A 17,454-nucleotide genomic window follows, 5' to 3' on the forward strand; every position below is an offset into this window, starting at 1 on the left:
TGTGTGTAAACATCTAAACTTCACATTAGAAAAAGAAGAAAAACTAAAATCATAAACGGGTTTGATAATGACATGCATACACAGAGGGAAGGCCAGACAAACCGACTGCACAGAAAACTTTACGATTGCTTCGTTATTGCCGTCCAATTGAATATGAACACATAAATTAAAAGCTGGAGGAAAAAACATGTTTACAGGCAGTAAGAAAGGGGTCAGTCCCAACAGAAATAAAGTTAAATAAATAATGCTACATAATGTCTACATTGAGCTTCTCCTTCCCTACAGAGTCATGAGTGTTCCCCTAGTATTATTATTTTTTTTTTTTATTCAGAAAAGTAAATTTTTGGGTTGTGCTTGAAAGTGCCCGTCCACTAAAACTGATCCCCACAGGCCTTTTGGTCCTGTCGGCTCCAAACTGATCAGTTCTGCATATTTTGTGTTCTTGGCATATGTCAGAGGTATCCACACACACACACACACACACACACACACACACACACACACACACTCACACACAAATACACACACACACACACAATCACACCTTACAGTATTGTCATGTATCAATATATACTTATTAATGTAGACTCAGGGCTCGGCGCCCTTTCTGAATGTCAAGATTTCTTTGATTTACTTGTTGTTGTTTTTCAGCACCATCAGGAAAGGCACAGTCTGTTAACGGACAAAATCGGTCCAAGGATGAACTTTCAACCCTCCTCATCTTTTCATGAATATGCAATAGAAAGAAATGTTGATGCGATTTGCAGCACGTGCATTGAGAAACATATTTAACTCCTTTGATGAGCTTCTGAGATGATAAAATGTTAAAGTAGAGGGAGGCCTTCTCAGGTCGTCTTTGCCGAGGAGGGTTGATGGTTCATCCAGGAGACAAAACAACCCCGAACAGTCTCCACAAAGCAGGTCGATGCAGCAAAAACGTGTCAGTTTTACTTTTCACACGAGTATTGCATTATCAAATTTGGATCACAGATCACTATGATAATTAAACGCCATATTTCAATAGAGCTATCACACTTCTGCTCCAAATAGGACTTTGTTAGAAAAAATAAGTGGTGTGTGCATTACATTAGTATCTTTAAATATAAATATATCTCCATTCAGACTTAAAAATGCTTTTAATTTTCAGGAAGAAGGCATCTGTAGCCCTGCCTACGGGCTCGCGAGGTCGATTTACTGTAAGTGGCATCATGAGAGGAAAAGGGATTTCCATAATAAGGCTCTATATACATAAACTTTCAAAAACAAGCAGAGCACTAAGCCAACAATGTTAAACATGCCAACATCTACTATAACTATTCTTCAAGTAAAATCAAATGCTGGTAATGTCTGACATTAAGAAACAGCTCCAACATGACAACAAACACAGAGGGGGAAAAAATCTGTTCTGATGTCTTCATAATTAAAAATGCTTTAATCGTAGGCAGCTCCAAACATTTAAAGAGCTGGAGAGAAAGAATATCTAATCAAGCTCAACCTCAGCATCTTGACTCAACCATAAACACATGCATCTTTTTAAGTGCAGCAAAATACCATATCCTCTTAGTCTCTCTCTGTATTAATAAATTCAATCTATATGTATCTGATGAGATATTAAATAAATGTTCTCTTATAGCAGCTAAAGTTTGGTTCTGGTGACATGTGGCTAGCACAGTTAGCAGTACAGAGCCTTTTAGCCCGACGCTATAAAGGCTGTAAGAGTATTGACACCATGACCACCACCCCAAGTCCTCCACCCTCACCCTGACCAGGCACGTTGGTTTGGTCCAAGTGATGAAAAATGAAGGCTTCGTCTGTATTAAACTACACTACAAGGTCATGAAAGATAACAACCTCCGGGGCTGAGCATCCAAAAGCAGCAGCACTGTTTCTAAAATTCTGGCAACAATGACCGAAAGATCTTAACAAACTTCAAAACTGGATTCTTACAAGTAACTTTAACAGCACCGTATTGAATTGAATCTGTTCCTTATTGCATAATGACGTTGTTTAATCCCAAAATACAAAGATGTATTTAGAAAAATTGTCTTGGAACTGTGTTAAATTCAAGCACTGGAACCAGATTTGGTGCTGAAACATTAGTAGTGACACCCAGCTCAGAACCCCTCTGAACACAAACACAACCGAGCAGTGCTACAACTAATGATTGTTTTCATTATCAATTAATCCTTTAGTCTACAAAACTGAAGCCAAAATGCCGATCACAGTTTCCCAGAGCCAAAAGTGACGTCATCAGATGTCTCGTCTGACAGTGAAAACCCAAAGATATTTCACTGACCAAAAAAAAAAAAAAAAAAAAAAAAACAAACCAGGAAAATAGTCACATTTGAGAATCTGGAATGAGCAGATTTTTTGACATTTTGCTTGAGAAATGCCTGAAAATATTAAACGATTATCAAAATAGTTCCTGATGAATTTTGTTCCAATCGGCTAACTGATTTAGGGACTATTCGTTGCAGCTCTACAAACAACAAAGCAAGCCTCCTCAGAAATTCATTCACGTGTGTGATTATATATGTTTTGTTTTCTCTTGGTCACGAAAAAAAAAAAACCAAGCAACTTCATCATGAGAAATTTTAAGCCTGATAATGTACTCAAATGTAATTTTAACTTATTTCTGTTTGGACAAATCAGAGATGCGAGCGGCTATTCAGAGAGAAATTGTATTAGAAGTGTACAAGTCAATGAGATTTAAACGAGAAAGTCTAAGGGAACGATGAAACCTGTGTAAATATGATTTTTCATTATTGGATCTTGTTATAAGAAAACAGTTTACAGTTTTCTTAAAATCATTTTGTGATAAGGAGTGATTTATTTTTCTCTCATGACCAATATTTGTTTTTCTTCTACGATGATGAATTATGTTGTGATAACAGGAGAAAACAGTTTGTAAAACGTCATTATCAATGTAAGCTTTGTGTTATGTATGGTGATGCTGTAAACGTGTTGAAATTAGAAGATAATTAAATCCCGATCGTGAGAAAACATTAAAAATGATCACACACATTTGGCCTGTGCTCAGATCAGCAACAATCCTCTGTGCTGTCCAGGCCCAAGCGTTGGGCAGTGCAGTATTTTTAACATTTGCTGGAATTCTGAAACCCACTAAACGTGTTAACAGAGGCACTCAAACCAACATACGATTAAAATCCTTCCATCCTAGGCACTTAGTTTACTCTCACCAAACACACCATTAGACCTCACGACTGATCCACACTGATCCTACTTGCTCATGAGAATGTCAAATACTGTACATTCCTGAATCCAAGTTCATTGTCACTTGCCAAAACTGACTCACAACAAACCGTTTTAGCACACGAATACTTGTCCAAAAACATTCGGCACCGAACCTGCTCTCTGCATTAACACCTTATTGCACTGAAGGAGTTCTTGACAACTGAACCGGTCAGTTTCTTATGTAAAAACTGAAAAAACTTGGGGGGGGGGGGGGGGGGGGGGAAAGTTTGTGGTCATCAGAAGATATAACCTGTCCGTTCTGTTCTATCACGGAAAATGAATGTTAATTTAAAAGTTAAAAAAAAAAAAACAAACAAAAAAAGAAACTACAACTCATAAATAGCAAGAGGAATAAAACACACAAGAAACGTTTGGTATAACACACTGTACCAAGCTGAACTACGATTTAGAGCGGTTAAAAATCGTCCATTTCATGGCCGTGGCATTGTTTTCTAACAGTCCTCTTTATGCACCTCACCTCGCAGTAAGGCAACAAGCGATACACAATGCCTCAAAGACTGGCTGTACGTGGCTTTTCTTAAAAAAAAAAAAAAAAAGTTAAGATTTCATTCAGTGTCTGTGTTGGTAGAGTGCAGACTTACTGTCTGGCTGAAGGACTGTGAGGAACCACTGGCTTAAAGGGAGACAGAAGAGTAACCACGAAGGCAGTCCGCCGTTTCACAAAAAAGGGCAAAGCTTTTTGAGTGTACTCGACTAACATGTTGCCATGGCAATCGCACATTTGCTCAACAGACAAACAACACACAGAGCTATCTAGAAAGCTGAAAACAAACAAACAAACATGTAAAACCGTCTACAATATAAACCAGCAACATTAGGCTCAACATGAGGCTAAGGAGCAAGTCAGGTCCTCACTGGTTCTGCTTCATTCCCACCCATGCACCAACAAATCATCAGTTTATATATTCTCGCCTGCTCTGCCATTATTTACAGACAAAAAAAACCCAGCAAAATAAAAGTTTGAGCTGCTGTCAAATCTGGAAGCGAACTTTAAAAAAAAAAGAGAGAATTCATCGTGATTTAAATACAGCAGAAGAGATGCGGAGGAAAAAGTGATGCATGGGTAGGACCTCAGAAACAACTGGCTGGCTTCAAATTGCATAATGTGGCTGTAACTCCTCTCTGGCTTCTATCATCCTTACACAGCCTGAAATAGCTGCCGCCGTCGCTATCGCGTTCCAGTGACCAAAGCTGCACCAGCATGGAGTCACACCCTAAGACTGATGGAGAGGCTGGGAGAGGGGGATTTCAGGCAAAGTACATGGTCCTCAATGTGTCATGGTGGATCTGAACAGCCTTGGCCAGAGCCTGGGGGTCCCTGCCGTTACTCTGACCTGAGACGTGGCTGCCCTCCGCACTGACAAAAGGAAATGAACAAAAAAATAAAAAATAAACTGTAGAACCAAGTAACCAGGAAACAACCTAATGACCTACATCACTGACACTCAAGTTAGCTATCTTAGCTATGTATATATAAAGTTAACTATCTTTGTGTTCTATCAAGTTAACTATCTATAGGCCTACATCAAGTTAACTATCTTAGCGATCTATTTATCAAGTTAGCAAGCTAGCTTAGCTAACCATATTTCAAGTTAGCTGTCTTAGCTATCTATTTATCAACTTAGCTAGCTAGCTTAGCTAACCATATTTCAAGTTAGCTATCTTAGCGATCTATTTATCAAGTTAGCTAGCTAGCTTAGCTAACCATATTTCAAGTTAGCTATCTAAGCCAACCATATTTCAAATTGGCTATCTTAACTATTTATCAAGTTAGCTATCTTAGCTGTCTATTTGCTATCCTAGCTAGCCGTATATCAAGTTATCTATATTCGCTGTCTATTTATCAAATTAGCTAGAAAATGTATTACATCATAATAAACATCCTTCATAAAACTAAAAGACCTTCTCCCCACCTGTCGTGCTCTTTGTCGACCAGGTGGTAGCGGGCGCGAAAGGCCACCAGGTGGGCGTAGTAGGCAGGTGCTGGGATGGAGACGGACCGTGTGCAGCGGACATAGGTGTGGCACAGCTGGTATGTGAGGAGCTGGAATTCATCGGCGGTGAAACAGTTGTCGTCCCACAGAACGTGGTAGTGGGAAGGCCGACTCGTACCCTGGAGAGGGCAAAGCAAAGTTAATCGCACCCCAGAGGAAGCAGCTCCATGGAGAGAGGACAAACACCGAGCTGTTAAAATTGGGTGAACAGGTATCCCTTCCTCAAAACCTACTGCTGATACGGCAGCTTAGGAGTCAAATGCACTATAAAGCTTCCAAAAAAGCCATAGATTAGTAATCATGCCACAACTATAGTGCAATGATTTGGTTTATATAACGAGACATAACATACACGTCAAGGACTACCCATAATAATCACCACTTTAATTGGTCCCGGACTTAGTCTTCAAAATACAGAAAAAACCCCCCCAAACTTATGATGGGTTCTGCCAATTAGGTAGCAACAACATAATCATTAGTTGCTGCTTTACAGACCAAATAACTATAAGTACCACCCTGGTACCTCATTAAACACAGCAGCAGCGAGCTGCTTCCTTTCCTATCAGACTGTATAATAAACATGTAGCCTCCAGAACTGTGCACTGAATTTTATTTGGGTTCTTAATATGCCTATTTATAATTGTATTGTTTTGTGTGTTATGTAACTATGTGCTGCTATGACAAACTAATTTCCCTGTGGGATTAATAAAGTTTATCTCTCTATCTTTCCTAAAACTGAACTCCTTTTGAGTAGGAATGCTTTGTTGTTGCCTGCACACCTAATCACTTATTGAGATCTAACCAAAAACAGAGCTAGATTTCTATTACCATCTTGTAATGTGCATGTGCATGCTTGTGTGTGTGTGTTTCGTTCACTTGGTGTGGGTAAAATGCAGAGAGTAATTTCCCCAGGAGGGATCGATAAAGTGATTAAAATTAAAATAAAAAAAAATTAATCAAAACAAACATTTTTAATCTCAGCAAGTGAACTCTCTATAAAATCCTATTTTTTTTCTCTCAATAATGCAGGCGCTACAAAGGCCAAAGCAATTTTTTTGAAGGTCTGCATCTGTCCTTAAAGGTTTACCTGGATCCCAGCATGACTGCAGAGGTAAAAGTCAAACTCGTAGGGGTGGGTGATGTCTGTGTCCACTGTGGTACCAGCAGGAATGTTTCCACTTCGTCCAACCTGGCAGGGAAACATAATGTCACCAACCGATCTAAGAGAACATCATTTTACCTGAAAACTGTCCTCAGCCGTGACCCCGATACCAAATTTCCTTTTTGCAAGATATTGGCTCATACCTTTCACCCCAATTACCTGGTCAAATGGAGACGGTAGTGAAACCTAAATCAGTTCTATCATTCATAACGTCAACAAGTCCTCTGTGCTGCTTACCCGCTCGTTGCGATCTGCGCAGAAGAGGCGTGTGTGATGGCGTTTCTGTACCACGATGTACGTAATTCCAGGCTGGTACTCTTTCTCTAGACTGATGCAAGCCTCCCTGATGGCCAGTAGCTCATAGTATAGCACCTACACAGGAAACAGCATTCAAATTACCTCACAAGTTAAAGTTAGTAGTATTGGCAGGATCTGTTTAGACTCAAAGTATGCTGTACATACATACATATATATATATATCTCCACACTAAATTTATCTATATGGTTAAATGATTTTAGGTGAGCAGAATTAGAACAACTACAACGCTTAATGGTTGAGTTGGCCCTTTTAAAGACCTTTACTTTTTTGAACAGGTGTGACTCAGTTAACCAAGTGCCTGACACAACATTTAAGATCTCAGCAAAAACGGGAAGATAAATGAAAGACCTGTCTGAACTGGCCCTCTGACACTCCGTCCCTGTAGAAGATGATCCTGGTTGGCTTGTAGCGGGTTGATTTGTAGAACTGGATCAAGAGTTCTCGCACCATAGAGGCCAAGTCCTGTATAACCTCCTGTCTGGGCCTCTGGACCCGCACTGTAGCACAGTACCTGCTGGGGTGGGCGTCCATACTGCCCACCACCTGTAGAGGAAGAGCAGTCAGATGTCACTACTGCAAGTGTCTGTCTATAGTCAACCTTTTACAGCAGGTTTGCTGCAGGTAGAGCTTTTATGCAACAAATGGCAAAAAAGGGGTAAAATCACAATGAGCATAAGAACCAGAACAATTTCTTGTTGTTCAAAGGCATTTCAGTAGGAGATACTGCATGCTGTGGTCACAGACACTTATTTCCATGTGTAATTTAAGGGGGGGTAGCTCTCTTTCTGAAGCTGAAGTCTTACTGCTGCAATCGATGGTTTTTTCCCATCCCCTGCTGGAGGGTGAGTGACATCAGCCCCAAGGAAGATGACAGGCTGCTGGAACACAGAGGGCCTGGATGGAGGGGAAGAGACACGAAATTATCTTCCAACTCATCTGTTGTGCAGTGACACACACCTGACACCATCTTTCTGACAGCAAACAGAAAAGCAGAGAAATAACAGTGTGTGCCAGGAAACAGCAAACTCGTGAAGTACGTAGCTGATGATGATTTTACCGTTGGTGTGGGACCAGGATGTTGTTGATTCCTCCCAGTTTGACGTTGATCTTGAGGCAGAGGTTGGAGAGGGTCTGAGGGGACGTCTTCACTACGTTCTTCACCTGGACACACTGGGTGGCCATGCCGAGGAGGGTGTCACCCACCCGCTTCACTTCAGCTGTGGATCAGAGACTGGACATTTACTGTGTACACTTCCTCACAAACTTGATAACTGAACTAATTAAAGTGACAATACTTAGTGTTGTCTTTATAAATAATATTAGTAGCCCCTACAAAAGTTTTAATCTGACCTTTGGTTACTCTTCTTGTGCTGTTCTGATTTTGAACATTGTACTTGGTTTGGAATTTGTTATTTTTGTACCATAGACAGGTGTTTTCCCAGGCAGGATTACAATGATGAGCTGCAGCCCGGCGTAGGTGTTTTTCAGGTGTCTGAACATTGGCTCCACACTGTCAGCTCCCTGGGCATATTTACAGAAGCATGGCTGGCCTTGGATCGGCATACCAGCGTCCTTTGAGATTTTACGCAGCTGGTCAGTGAAGCTCCTGAGCAGGAAAAAATATATAGTACAGTCAAGCAGTATAATGTACTGTAAATCTTTCAACATGAAGATAATTGTATGTGTGTAAAAGTTACCCAGGGTTTAAAACTATCCATTCTTTAGTTTTACCACTCTGCTAATAAACAAAGAAACTATAATTTCTGTGAACTCACTTCAGGATCTCTTCTCTGCACTGCCTCTGGGTGGCAAAGCAGGCGATAGCCCACATCTTGATCTCCACTCCGGTGTGGAACTGTTTCCCTCTCATGTCCCACACCCCATGGCTGGGTGTGGCCACCGTGCGGTTCTGCAACGACAGTGCAGGGTTGATCTGCTGGGGCTGGCAGTCACACAGACACATACAGTACATGGACACACAAAGAATGTATGGATTCAAAAGATTCTGGCAGCCAGTGGAATCTGAAGATACAGGGCTACTGATTATTAGATGGGCTGAGTGACTGATAGGCTGATCGTGGCATTAAAGACAAATTAACTTTTAAAAATCATTTGTGCTTGCTTCTGATTGGGTCATGCATATAAGCTTCTGATTGGGTCATGCATATAAAATGTATTTTTATGACAGATATGCAAAACAGAGACTGATTTCAAAGCAAAGTTGTTTCCACAAATAATTTCTCAAAAAAAATAGGATGCATGTGGAAAAACAGTACAAAACCACAGCAAATTCAGATAATTCAAAAGTTAAGTGAGAAAAAGAGGAGAACAGATGTGAGATATAGACAGTTAGTAACCAGAGAGAATTGTGGTGTACAGTGTAAAAACATCAAACATGAGAAAAATAAACCTAGAGATACTAATCACAGGATTTCCCCTCTGAAAAAGTTCAATTCAGAGAACAGCCTGACAGTCTACACAGGCTCTTTTTCAACTTTATGTCATACTGATCATTGCTAGAGCAATTTTAAAATCTCAGAGCTTACTTGAAACAGTGCTAATACCATCTGAGTTTTTGGTTTAGGCACATAAAATCCACTAAAAGACCACATTAGGTGTTTAGATACTGCTTAAAATATTTTTTTGTTGTCCCAGTTAGGATTATTAGTCCACTTTATGAACTTCCAGCGACTAATCAGAGGAAACCCTGCTGTTTCAAAAACAAAAGTGACATGCTGAAAAACACACATGCGAATGAAGCGTGATTTAAAGGGAAGGTACCATAAATGGTTCAGAGCTCACCCTGCCGCCATACTGCAGCATGGGGGCCGGCAGGACGCGGCCCGTCACCTGAGCCATCTCGTCTCGCACACGGAACTGAAACTCCTGGACGAACGGGTCGGCCTCGTAATTTGCACTCCGCACCTGAAGGAAGAAATGATATTATTTTACTTCAAAGGGACAATACAAAGCAAAAAAAAAAAAGCAAAATGCAAGCTTCTCACTATCCTGGAGGACAGGACACTCACCAGCCTGCTGATCTCCTCCTGTCTGTCTGGTGCAGAGCGAGCGGTCGCTTTGATCATGGTCGACGTCTGGTTATCTGTCAGTTTTTTAATACAGCGCTGTCCGGCGACAATGTTGCACACCTAAATGAAAAAACAGTGATTAAAATCTAATCCAGCCTGATAATCAAAGTCATGTTTGTGTTACTTCATTTATTCAAGCTGACACTGTTTTTCAAGTTAACCCATTTCTTGTGTAGTCACTCGTGCAGTCCCCATCAGTTTTTACCTCCAGGGGCAGGTAGGTGTGCTTCTGTTCCTGGCCCACCTGCAGACAAGGCAGGTGGGGATACTTCAGCTGCAGATTGTACTTCTCTCTGAAGTACTGCGCCACCGTGCGTTCGACCGTCTGACCATTCTCGAGCTGCAGCGGAAACCTGCGGATTTGAATGTAACAAGAATCTCTTATTAATAAAAGCCAACGGCAGCTTTGATTGCAGGTTAACAGCTACTGGAGTGTGAGTGTGGAAACATACGTCTGGAGGCTGGCAGGGCGTCGTGTTACATTGCAGACTCTGTACTTCCTACGCATGGTTCCACAGTGTGTCACTTCCACTTTAAGACCTGTGAGGATGGTGGAGGCATCAATGTGAATAAGCAGCGGTAAAATATTAGTGACTGGAGCTTTTTATTCAGTCAGTGAAAGATTGATTAGTACCTCCTTTATGCATCAAATAAACATACAGAGCCTCCAGCATTCAATCGTCTGCTTTAACAACAAATAGCTACAGGAGCATCCCATACAACAGCACACAAAGCAGTGCAGGGTAAGGTGCCTTTCCTTGGTGACATACCTTTGATCTCTTTGGTGAACTTGACCCTGTGGGAGTCAGTGAGCGGGCGGGGCTGCTCGTCAATGTTGTGAATGTCCAGGACTTCACACATGAACTGAATGACTGGCTGGGCTTTATAAAAGGCTGTGGCCGACACTGAAATGATACAGAACAAGGTCACACTGTAAACAATTACGCCAATAAGTGTTTGTACAAACGTTGATGACCAGCGCCTGCAAGTTAGAAGAACACTGCTATTTCAAACAAAATCAGTGAAGCTACCTCATAACAGAGTTATTTAACTGAGCTGAAATCAAAATACATATATTTTCTTCTCATATACAAACATGAGAATTGTAAAACTCGTCTCATTTAAGTCTCTGCAAGAAAACAAATGAACTTATTTCCCAAAACGTCGAACTATTCCTTTAAATGCCACTGGTTTCACAGTGTTTACTCACCATCAATATTGAGCATCATTTTCCACATGGCTGGCCGTACTGACTGATGGAAACCAAACCAAACCTCTCTTCCTCCACCTAACGGGTGGTCATAGCCCTCTGGGGAGGAGAAGAAAGATCGTCCGACAGGGGTGTACCTGGTGAGGACAGAGAGGACACACAGGTGACACAAAGGTTAAAGGAGCACAAGAATAAAACTCTCAGCAGGCTGGGAGTTGCATTCCCTGTGAGGTTCACTGAGTGCAGCATAACACAAGCGCTGCCTGAGTTACAGGTCTGAAACCACAGGAGGCTGTAAAGGTTTTCGTTCATGTTACTGAAACCTATTTTAGTTAATGGATTCACCAAATGACACATCCCGAGGTAGATTACATAATGATGCTTTTAGTCCATGTGTCCTTGTTGTATTCAAATCCCCATCCAGTCTTCTAATATACTAAAACTGCATCCATCTGTGGTATTGTCAGGTACATACATTGCTCTTGTTACAGTGTGTGACAACGTTGTGTCTGAAATCCTGCATAATAAATTAAGGAGCTGTACAGTAGCTCTAGGATGCAGGTATCCTCGGATCATATTTCACAACCAGAGAACTAATCAAGAAATACTGCTCTCATGCTTAATTCAGTACTGTTTCACTGACGCTGAAAACTGTAACATGGCAAAGATAAACTTCAGCATATACAGTAATCACCGAGCTTAATTATTGTGCAGTAATTGCCAAGATCTTTGCAAAGAATTTTAGCAAACTAGATGGAAAACAAATCTCTGCAGATATCCATGAGAGGGAGCTCACTTCATGGAGGGAAGGTGTCGAAGGACGACGTCCACGGCGTGAACAGGATTAGTGCTGAGGGGTTTCTCCAGGTCCAGAGGTTCGGGCACACCACGTCCGGTCAAGACTTCGTGCAGCATGTGCCAGCTGACCAACGACACGAATCTGATAGTGACTTTAAATGGCCGGTCCTTCCCACCTTCGCCTGGCAGGGTGACATCCAGATCGACCTGAAGAGGAGAACACGGGACATTTTTGCTTTATTCGTAATCCACAGCATCAGCCTCAAGCCCAGGTTAAGTACAAGTCTCCACTGACAAAATTTGACAATCAACAGCAGCCACTTATACAACATTTGCGACCTTTGTCAAGCCAAACAATGATTGTTAGAGTTCGAGACGACACATCATCATCTCAACTTTAGTGTAGTGTCTTACCCCACCAGTGGCGACAGGAAGAGGGTTAGCTGTGTAGAGGCTTTTCTTCCCATCATAAACTGGCAGACGGTCACCAAAGATGGTCACCTTGAAATGCTGAACCATGGAGTCCACCACCTCCCTGAAAAGACAGCCATGACACTGAGTCAAAATATCATGTTACTACCAATCACAGCATAACCACATCATACAAAGCTTAATAACTAGTGTCAGTACAACATATTAAGAAAATTAAATGTTTGCTGTCTCAAAGTTACACACTGCTCAACTTAGACGCTACTGCAAGTTCTGCTTGAATGAAGGATCTCATTAAAACCAGCTCAAGACTAAAACCAGTTTTAGGCTTTTCTGATACCTGTTGACTCTGCGGGGACACTTATCGGGTTTGATGTCCACCTCATACAGGTAGACGTCGATTTTGGGGATTTCCACCTGGAAGCAGTTGGCCAGAAGCTTGATGGGCTTCCCAATGGTGCCATAGCCAGGTCTCCGTGGCAACGAAAACAGGGTTTGGGCTCCAACGGCTCCTATAACAACATGAGTAGAAAAAAAAAATATATATATATATATATATATATATATATATATATATATATATGTGTGTGTTTATTGTTGCTTGTTGTGTAAAGTGCACTATATCAATTTTCTAATGTGATAATGTGTCAGTGGTGTTTGCAGCTCACTGCACTGCCCCCAAGTGGGCAAAAATAAAATGAAATCAATGGATGAGAGTCTAATTTGTCTCGATATTTCAGTCGTAATATTTATTTCTAGAGGACTGCTGTTTATGTATTTTCCCTTCAATTCTCTGAATTTTACATTTTGCAGTGTCTTCTTGATGCTCACCTAAAGTGGCATCCAAGCCTATACAATTCTAAAAATCTTTTAAAAACCAGCCCATCTACTATCAGTATTTATTTAAATTCCGAATCATTCACCCTCCATTCAGTATCCTGTTACAGCTAAAACAAAGCCCAAACCAGTAATCATGAAGGAACCCGTTCAAACAAGCTAAGAGCTTCAAAAAGAAGAAAAACTAGAGGAAGGAAGTGGTTAATAAGAAGGAAAGAGCAGATGGCGGGTGCTGGGACTGAAGATGGTCAGGGACGTTAAAGATTGATAAACTGATAAAACTGGTAACTGAAACAAACGGGCCAACGTTGTTTTCTCCCCCAAGTCAATCTGATAATGACCAGATGAAAAGGTTGTGGAGCTGGGTGACATTTTAAATAAAGACCAGCTCAGCAGTCGCAGATATCTCCTGACTGACATGCCCTTTGCCAGACGGGAGGAGAAGTAGGCGGGTGACACACCGCACCAATTTGACACCGATTTTCATAAATGCCAAACTGGAAAGTACTCTGTGAACAAAAATTACATCACACAACCACACACATTTCCACAAATGTGACTCAGATGATCCACACACACACACACACACACAATGACCAACACGACACACAATCCACACAGAGCTCAAGCTGTTAAAGTAGCAAAGCAGAAAGTCAGTATGCATGTGAACAAAAAAAGTGGCTGGCAGTAGTGATGAATGTGGCCATGAAATAATTGCGACAGAGCAGCGGTGGGAGGAAAATATTAAACTGTTTCAGCCTGCAGCAGGGAGCTCCTGTCAGGGTCGAGGGCTGACCCTGAACCCGCCATACGGAGGCATCACTCGGAAAACGACTGCACTTTCTGCTGATGCGTCCCCAGGCCGCTCCCTCCCCTGTGCTGTTCCCATGGAGATAGCACCCATGTTGCTACGGTTTCTCCATGGCAACTAAAGCCATGCTGACAAGAGGAGGGAAAAACAGGTGCACACAGATTTGTCTCATTTATGTCAGAGCTCTGGTGACAAAAACATTATTTTTAAAAAAAAAGAAATTTAACCTTCATATTTAAATCTACTGGAAAGTGAAGAGGGGAAAAAAAAAAGCAAACCAATATTATTTTTTGAGGACTTTTTATGGAGAGCATCCTCAACTGGGCACAGAACAGACAGCAGCTTCTGCACCACTGATGACCCAAAAACACAAAGGTTCACTGTCGACTGAGCAACAATGGAGAGATTAATGACCACTTATCGGGCTGCTTCATCATACACATGCACCACACAACCAGCAGAAGCCCACACAGAGCTGACATTCAACCCACACACTTTAAAAGAGAGCTTCACTGAGGCATTACTGCACAGCCCTAAAATCACTTCACAAATGCTCGAGTCCTCAAATGTGTAAAGCTCATATCGTATTATTAAATCGAATGTTAGTTTAACCTTATCGACCCTGCAGACCTTTTGTTAGGTTAAATACTGCAAATTTAAAATGTAATTCTACTCAAGAGCCAGGCTTTACAAAACTACCAGATATCCCGTGTTCTTACACAAGACAATGTAAAGACTAAATGAATTTTAGGACAAATCCAAGGCAGATCTTTATGGTTCAATCAGCAGACTTTTCATACTCGTTATTCTCAATTCAATAAATAAGTACAACATATCACGTTCAAACAGAGTCCTATAATTTCAACATCCTACATAAGGTGAGGACTGGATTAGAAGTTTTCCCACTGGGTCTGCAGTGAGACAAAAACACTGACTTAATCGAACCCTGTGCTGTTAAATCGACCATCTTTCCCTCCACCAAGTTTCCTTTAGGTACATTCAACCTTTCACCCACTGAGCTGACAATTATAGCCTTATTTATTTGTACGTATATTGTGGCTGCACTAAACTCGATCAATAAGCATCACATTGCCTAAGGTTCCTGTTAGACATGTCCACATCAGGAGTTGAAATTAGGATGACAAGAGAAATCCTCATTTTCAATTAGAGCAGAAACAATTAATTGTCAAAAAAAGTAAATTATTGACAAGTTTGATAATTGATTCATCTTTTCAGTCACTTATCAACTGAAAATGCTCAAGACACTTCTGAAATTGTTAATAAGTTAAACAGTGAATCAGTTTTTTAAAAAAGCTGCTGATCACCTGCATTTTTCTGTCAATCAACTCAACAGCTCATTGTTTCAGTTCCAAAAAAAAAAATTCACAATATTCAAAAAATCAAAAAGACATCAGCCCATTCAAATCCTGACATCTACGATAAAGCTTTATATGTGCTCATACAGCGAAAAGTGGGTGGAGAATGATTGGGCCAGTTTCAGTGAACCAGTTTTCCCCTTCTTGTCCTCCTAGTCCACCACCAGCCCCAACAACATCAATAATACACAAGCTGTGACTCACAAATTGTGCCCCTTGCCCACAAAGTAAATCGATTTATGCCCTGCCACGCTCAATTGATTTGTAATTAACACAGGCAGCAGTTAACTGAACATTATTCAACAGTTAGGGTAACTATGGCAGCCGCTGGTGTGAAAGACTGCCCTTCAAACAGATATTTACACACACACACACACACACACACCTCCCTGAAAGTGAGCCAGCCACTCTCAGGCTTCAGGCACACCTGACGGCATCACCACCTGTCTCTGACAGCCAACAAAGAATGACGTAGACAATAAAAGAAACCCGTGAGACTGGTTTCGGGCATGTGCGCGCGCACACACACACACACACACACACACACACACACACACACACACACACACACACACACACACACACACACAGAGGCACAAAAATGACCGGCAAAACCCAGCCGAGAAAGGGACACTCTGGTGTCTGTTTTCTGGAGATGGACATGGGAGTTTGAACTGAGTTTTTGTGCCTAGCTGCTTTTGCACCAGCCTGGCAACTTATTCGAACACCATGTTGCCAACTAACACTCAGCTGGCAGTTTATTAGGTGCATCCAGCTAAAACTGCAATCCAATTTAACAGTTCTGAAATAAATCCTTCTTCATGAAGGTTATAATTTTCCGTTTTTATTGAAATTCTTAGAGAGAAATATTGATTTAACTGTATGATAATTTTGAAGGATGTAGTCTGTGGTGCTGTTGAGCTGCACTGCTTTAAACAAAGAGGTGTTTCTGTTGTTTAGCCTACCCTGAATGATATAAATGGGGTGGACAAAATAATAGGAACACCGTATAAAGCTGGACAATTCAACAGCACTCCAAACTGCAGCCTCCAAAATGGCCATAGAAATGAATCAGCTCCTCTCTCCGTTCTGTTTCAACACAAAACTGAACATTACAACCTTCGTGAAGGCGGATTTATTGCAGGACTGTTGTAGATTATTAGGCTGAACTAGTTTTAGCAAGTAACACACTTCGAAGTAAAAGTCGTTTAATGAAACACACTCGCAGCTCCTAAATGCGGGTCAAACTTGTGTGTGGCTCTGCACTCTGTCTGAAAATAACCCAAGTGCAGCACCTGAGCACCAAATTAGCGCAGTTAAGCATGGCCGTTAGTCTGGGGATCCCACCTGTTGTTCCGATTTCCATTCATGAGGTCTCTGTCCGGATGACCCGGCACCCAGTGATCAATTCTGCCTCTGCGCGGATTCAAACTTTCCCTATAGTTCCTCTGGCCGACACGCCGCTGCCCGGCTCCGCGGCTCCCCGCTCCCCGACTTCGGTGGCTGATGTGCACCCGGGCCGCTTCGTGGTCCCCCCCTCCTCGGCTGGAAGTCGTATCCCCCGACCTGCCTTGCCGCAACTGACAGCTCAAAGTTGAACAGGACGTACCGGCTTTCGTCCTCCAAAGTTCTCTTTCATATACCTAAAAGAATAAAAACATTATTTTGAGTGTTAGAAATGTTTTGTGACAGTTTAGACGCGGAGTTGGTTAAATTTCGCTGATAGCGGCGGTGGGTAAGCTAACAGCGTTAGTTAGCTTTAGCCAACCACAACTAGCAACTAAATGGCAACTCGAAACACAAGAGTGGCATAAATACTTACCTGGTCAGTGGCTGTATTCGTTGTCCCGGTGGCTTAACGTGACAATCCGGTGTTCTTCTTTAACAACCTGATATGAGGGGTTCACTACCCCGGCGTCCTCCTCGGTATCGGCGAGAAACCGGTCTGAAATCTACACTTACACCGCCCTCTCTCTCACTGCCGTCAAGTTAACAGGAACACGACATTAAAGCTTCCGGAAGGCTCCTTCACAACAAAAGTATTCCTGATTAAAGAAATTGTGCCTGGTGTTCAGAGGGAGATGTTAATATTATAATATTTCTTTACCTTTAATTAGGTATAAATTTGAATTCAGCTCTTTCAGTTGTTTTTA

The 17,454-nt window shown here is 41.6% G+C and overlaps 1 protein-coding gene across 4 annotated transcripts; it reads right to left on the minus strand.

Moving 5' to 3' along the window:
- Window positions 1–247: 247 nt before the first annotated feature.
- ago3b (argonaute RISC catalytic component 3b) lies at window positions 248–17,238 on the minus strand. Of its 4 annotated transcripts, none has more exons than XM_041053111.1 (20): window positions 17,124–17,238; window positions 16,649–16,944; window positions 12,618–12,789; window positions 12,263–12,383; window positions 11,847–12,055; window positions 11,051–11,187; window positions 10,611–10,745; window positions 10,293–10,380; window positions 10,046–10,193; window positions 9,781–9,900; window positions 9,554–9,676; window positions 8,527–8,660; window positions 8,173–8,357; window positions 7,809–7,968; window positions 7,555–7,645; window positions 7,100–7,294; window positions 6,670–6,804; window positions 6,358–6,459; window positions 5,190–5,389; window positions 248–4,633 (listed from the first exon to the last, which is right to left on the minus strand). In XM_041053111.1, the coding sequence occupies exons 2-20, from the start codon at window positions 16,665–16,667 to the stop codon at window positions 4,525–4,527; spliced, it is 2,583 nt and encodes an 860-aa protein (XP_040909045.1). In that variant the 5' UTR covers window positions 16,668–16,944; window positions 17,124–17,238; the 3' UTR covers window positions 248–4,524. The 4 variants fall into 4 exon arrangements, with proteins under 4 accessions (XP_040909045.1, XP_040909042.1, XP_040909044.1 ...); XM_041053108.1 differs by having other exon boundaries at window positions 8,527–8,693; XM_041053110.1 differs by having other exon boundaries at window positions 9,533–9,676.
- Between the last annotated feature and the right edge of the window lie 216 nt (window positions 17,239–17,454).

The sequence above is a fragment of the Toxotes jaculatrix genome, chromosome 13 (genome assembly GCF_017976425.1).
Source record: "Toxotes jaculatrix isolate fToxJac2 chromosome 13, fToxJac2.pri, whole genome shotgun sequence".
In the NCBI taxonomy this organism is placed as follows: Eukaryota; Metazoa; Chordata; class Actinopteri; family Toxotidae; genus Toxotes; species Toxotes jaculatrix.

What these genes read in the sequence shown, in the direction of transcription:
- ago3b (XM_041053107.1), bottom strand. An exon ending in TGCAGAGAAGAGATCCTGAA is followed by an intron (nt 8,358 to 8,526) that starts GTGAGTTCACAG and finishes TTTCCTGCTCAG; the next exon opens with GAGCTTCACTGACCAGCTGC. An exon ending in GTCGACAAAGAGCACGACAG is followed by an intron (nt 4,634 to 5,189) that starts GTGGGGAGAAGG and finishes TCCTTTTGTCAG; the next exon opens with TGCGGAGGGCAGCCACGTCT.